Here is a 4,055-nt window from a genome sequence, read left to right on the forward strand (position 1 = left end):
AAAAAAAAAAAAAAAAAAAAAAAAAAAAAAAAAAAAGGAATTCTCAAATTATAATAAAGTATGGTGATTTATCTTTTTTTTTTAAATTAAATATTAAAGCAATTTTATGCTATCAAACCATTACATAATTTTCTTTGTTTTTTATAAATATAAAATTTAAGTTATATTCTTTTCTTAAAAAACCTAATTTATTATTTATAAAATTTTTTATTTTTTTTATTATATCATCTAAATTCATATCTTCTTTTACTTTTATTGGTATATATATTTTTATTTTTTCTGAAAATACAAAAAAAAAAAAAAAAAGAAAATTAAAAAAGAATAATTATAAATGAAAAAACATATACTATTATTTATATAAATTATACCATTAAGAAGTAAAAAATTAATGTATCCTTTTTCTATTTTTTTTTTTTTATGTGAAGTAATTTTTTTATTGTTTAATTTTTCATTAATTTTATAAATATCATCTTCATTAAACAAACAAAAATTTAGTAGACTATCTTCAATTAATTCTTCAGTTAAAAATGATACAATCTATGAAAAAAAAAAAAAAAAGAAGTTTATAAATTAAACATTATAAAATACAATTTTAGACATAATTTCTTTTTCTCTTTATACTTTTTCTGTTGCTAAAAAAGCTACTGTATTTTTTAATAAATGTTTTGTAACTTTATTAAACCATTCTAATTCTTCTGCTTTTTTTAACTCATTTTTCTTTTGGACAAAAAAAAAAAAAAAAAAAAAAAATATATATAAAAAACAAAATAAAATACATTTTATAACATTAAATATTATTACAAAAATAGCTTATATATATATATATATATATATAGTTTTTTTTTTCACCTCCTTTATAGATACAATATTTTCATTCATTAAACAATTTATTATATTACGAGATATTGAAAAAACATTTATTTTATTAAATATTTGTAAAAAACTAAAATATAAATAAAATAAAAAATAATATTTATTATAATAAATGAAGAAATATATTTATTAGATAAAATAGCACATAAATATTTAAATGATTAGATATAGAGATAAATTATGAAATTTTATAATGTTCTTAAAAAGTTTACTTTGTAATTTTATTTTTCTCTTTCATTATATTTAAATTATTATGTTGACAATCAGTTAAATGAGTAAATATTTGTTTATTAGCTTGATCATTTGAATTAATGAATTTGGATTTTTCTTCAATTTGATTCAAATTTTGTTCATATGTAATTTGGATAAATGCTTCGTTAATAATTTTTTTAGCAAAGAAATTCGAAATAAATCTTAACTCTTCTTCATCATAATAAAAATTAGTTTGTGTAAAAGCATTTTTATTATCCTTTTTTGTTTTTTTCTCTAATGAAATATCATCAAAATTTTGTATTAAATTCTCCTGTTCATTTGTTTCATTAATTTCAGCAAAATTATCTACATAAGTTTTTTCTATTTTATTAGCAATTAAATTTTTTTTAGAATCATTTGCTAATTTTTTTTTGTAATTATTAAAATTGCTACTTACTCCAAGAGAATTTAAAATATTTGGTTTTTTAAAGTTTAATGTAGCTTTTTTTTTTTTTTTTTCTTTTATATCACTTTTTTCAAAAAAATTTTGAGGGTTTATTTTTAAATTTTTATTTATAAATGTATCATAAATAAGTGAATGAATATTTTTGTCTAAATTATAATTATTGTCACTTTTTTTATTTTTATTTTCTAATGATAAAACTTCAAGAAGTTTGTTATTTTCTGATATATTTTTTATTTTTTTTTTTGAAAATTTTTGTTCATTTAAATTTTTATAAGCGTAACTAATACAGGATATATCTTCTTTTAATAATGTTTTATCAATATCATTAAGATAATGCTTTTTGTTATCTGAAAAAGTTTCATTTTTATTATTTTTATATACTGGATTGATTCTTTTTTTTGCTGCTAATTTATTATCCATTATATTAATTGTGCTTTTCATTTTTTCTTTTTTTTTTTTTTGTTTATTTTCTTCATTACTCTTTATAGATTTAGACTCTTTTTCTTTATTTTTTATAAGCATCTTAATTATTTTATTTTTTTTTTTTTTTTATTATAAAATAGGTAACAAGAAAATATACTATATAATAAATTTATTTTATTTTTGTTTTATAATCATTTATATTTTTCTATATTTAGAATTATGATACTATAAAAATACACTGTCTATTTTATTTTAATTATATGAATATATTTATAATGTTCTATTTATATATTAAAATATAATTTTTGATTAATTTATAATTTTTAATGCAATATCATTTTTTTCTTTTAAATAAATCAATAATAATTATATTGTCTTTCTGATTCTCTCTTTTTGCTAATTAACATTTAACACTAATATTTATTTTTTTTTTTTTTATATAATAAAAAATATTTTAATTGCACACAAAATGAAGAAAAATTAAAAGAAAAATAAAAATAAAAATAATACAAAAAATGTTATAAAACTTACTTTTTTGAACACACAAATAAACCTATTTTTTCTTTCTCTATAAGAATATATATGGTAGTTTTTATATTCAAAAATTAAGAAAAAATAATATTTTTTCATTTTAATATATTATTTGAATTTTATAACTAACATTATTTTTAACTTAAAATATTACATCTAAGAAATATAAACATTAATAAAACGTTTTATATATATATATATATATATATATATATATATATATATATATATATATATATATGTATACATTTATATATATATTTTTAAATATTTAATAAAAAAATAGATAAAATAAATAAGACTTCAAAATAACTCTTACATTAGATAAATTATTTAAAATAGTTTATAAAAAAAAAGGTAGAAATTGAATTCTTATTTATAATATATATGTATAGGAATAGGGTTTTGAAAAATTATAAAAAGTAAGAATGATAGAATTTCTAGGAGAAAAGGAAGTATGCAAAAGCTTTGAACGAAATTACTCAGGTATATCTTGTTTAAATGTATAAATTATATATAATATTTAAAATTGAAAAAATAAAAAAATAAAAAAAAAAAACAGGTGAAGCAAATGTAAAATATAAAAACGGAGACAAATTTGTTGGTACTTTTGAAAATGGAGAAAAGAAAAAAGGAAAATATTATTATTCAAATAAAAGTATATATGAAGGATTTTATTTAAATGGAAAAAAATCAGGTCTAGGAAAATTGATCAAGAGCGAAAATGAATTTTATTATGGTAATTATAAAATAAAAAGAGAAAAATATAATAAAAATAAAAGAAAAAGAAAATAGCTAAATAATGAATAAAATTTTGTAATTTTTAAAAAAAAAAAAAAAGGAAATTTTGAGAATGGGAAGAAAAAAGGAATAGGTTTTCAAAAATATCCTAATGGTGATTTTTATTATGGAGAATGGATAAATAATAAAAAAAATGGAAAAGGAATTTATTATTTTTATTCAACAAAAGAATATGTTATAAAAAAAAAAAAATAAAAAATAAATAAAATAAATAATACTTTATATTAAATATATATATATGTATATATGTGTATATATTTTTTATTTTTTTTTTCAGTATTTTGGAGAATGGTGTAAAGGAAATTTTATAAGTGGAGAATGGCAAATATCAAACGAATTAAAATATATTGGTAAATATTTTAAAAACAAACCTAAATGTGTAGGATATTTCTTATTTTCTAATGAGTTAAAAATAAATGTATTCTTTAAACAATTACTTAGTATTTCTAATATAAATAAAAATAAGGAAGAAAATATAGAATTGAAGTGGAATTATATAAACTAATATTTTATTTTGAAAACTTTTTTTTTTTTTTTTATTATCTTTTTTAATAATTCTTGATTTTAAACTAAAAAAAAAAAAGAAGAAAATTTAAAATTTTTAGATAAATAATAAATCAGAAATTATTTATAGAAACTCTTATATATACATATATATATATATAATAAATATAAATAATATTCTTGGAAAAAAAATATAATTTTTTGAATTGTTTACTTATTTATCTTTTTTTTTTTTTTTTTTTTTTTTTGAACTAATTGAAAATTA

The 4,055-nt window shown here is 14.7% G+C and overlaps 2 protein-coding genes across 2 annotated transcripts in view; one reads left to right on the forward strand and one right to left on the reverse strand.

The window, feature by feature from the left end:
* The window catches only part of PGAL8A_00019000 (conserved Plasmodium protein, unknown function), a gene marked incomplete at both ends in the record, with an annotated part of 2,187 nt that extends 134 nt beyond the window's left edge, over positions 1-2,053 (reverse strand). The window contains 5 exons of the mRNA XM_028671595.1: positions 119-279; positions 369-537; positions 622-717; positions 850-943; positions 1,086-2,053. Coding sequence (XP_028528232.1) covers positions 119-279; positions 369-537; positions 622-717; positions 850-943; positions 1,086-2,053 — 1,488 coding nt within the window. The remainder of the gene's footprint in view (positions 1-118; positions 280-368; positions 538-621; positions 718-849; positions 944-1,085) is intronic.
* An 860-nt stretch (positions 2,054-2,913) lies between these two features.
* PGAL8A_00019100 (conserved Plasmodium protein, unknown function) lies at positions 2,914-3,791 on the forward strand (the record flags this gene model as incomplete). Its single annotated transcript, XM_028671596.1, has 4 exons — positions 2,914-2,971; positions 3,048-3,224; positions 3,327-3,460; positions 3,564-3,791. The coding sequence occupies 4 exons, from the start codon at positions 2,914-2,916 to the stop codon at positions 3,789-3,791; spliced, it is 597 nt and encodes a 198-aa protein (XP_028528233.1).
* Positions 3,792-4,055: the final 264 nt, after the last annotated feature.

The sequence above is a fragment of the Plasmodium gallinaceum genome (genome assembly GCF_900005855.1).
Source record: "Plasmodium gallinaceum strain 8A genome assembly, contig: PGAL8A_v1_10, whole genome shotgun sequence".
Taxonomy (NCBI): Eukaryota; Apicomplexa; class Aconoidasida; order Haemosporida; family Plasmodiidae; genus Plasmodium; species Plasmodium gallinaceum.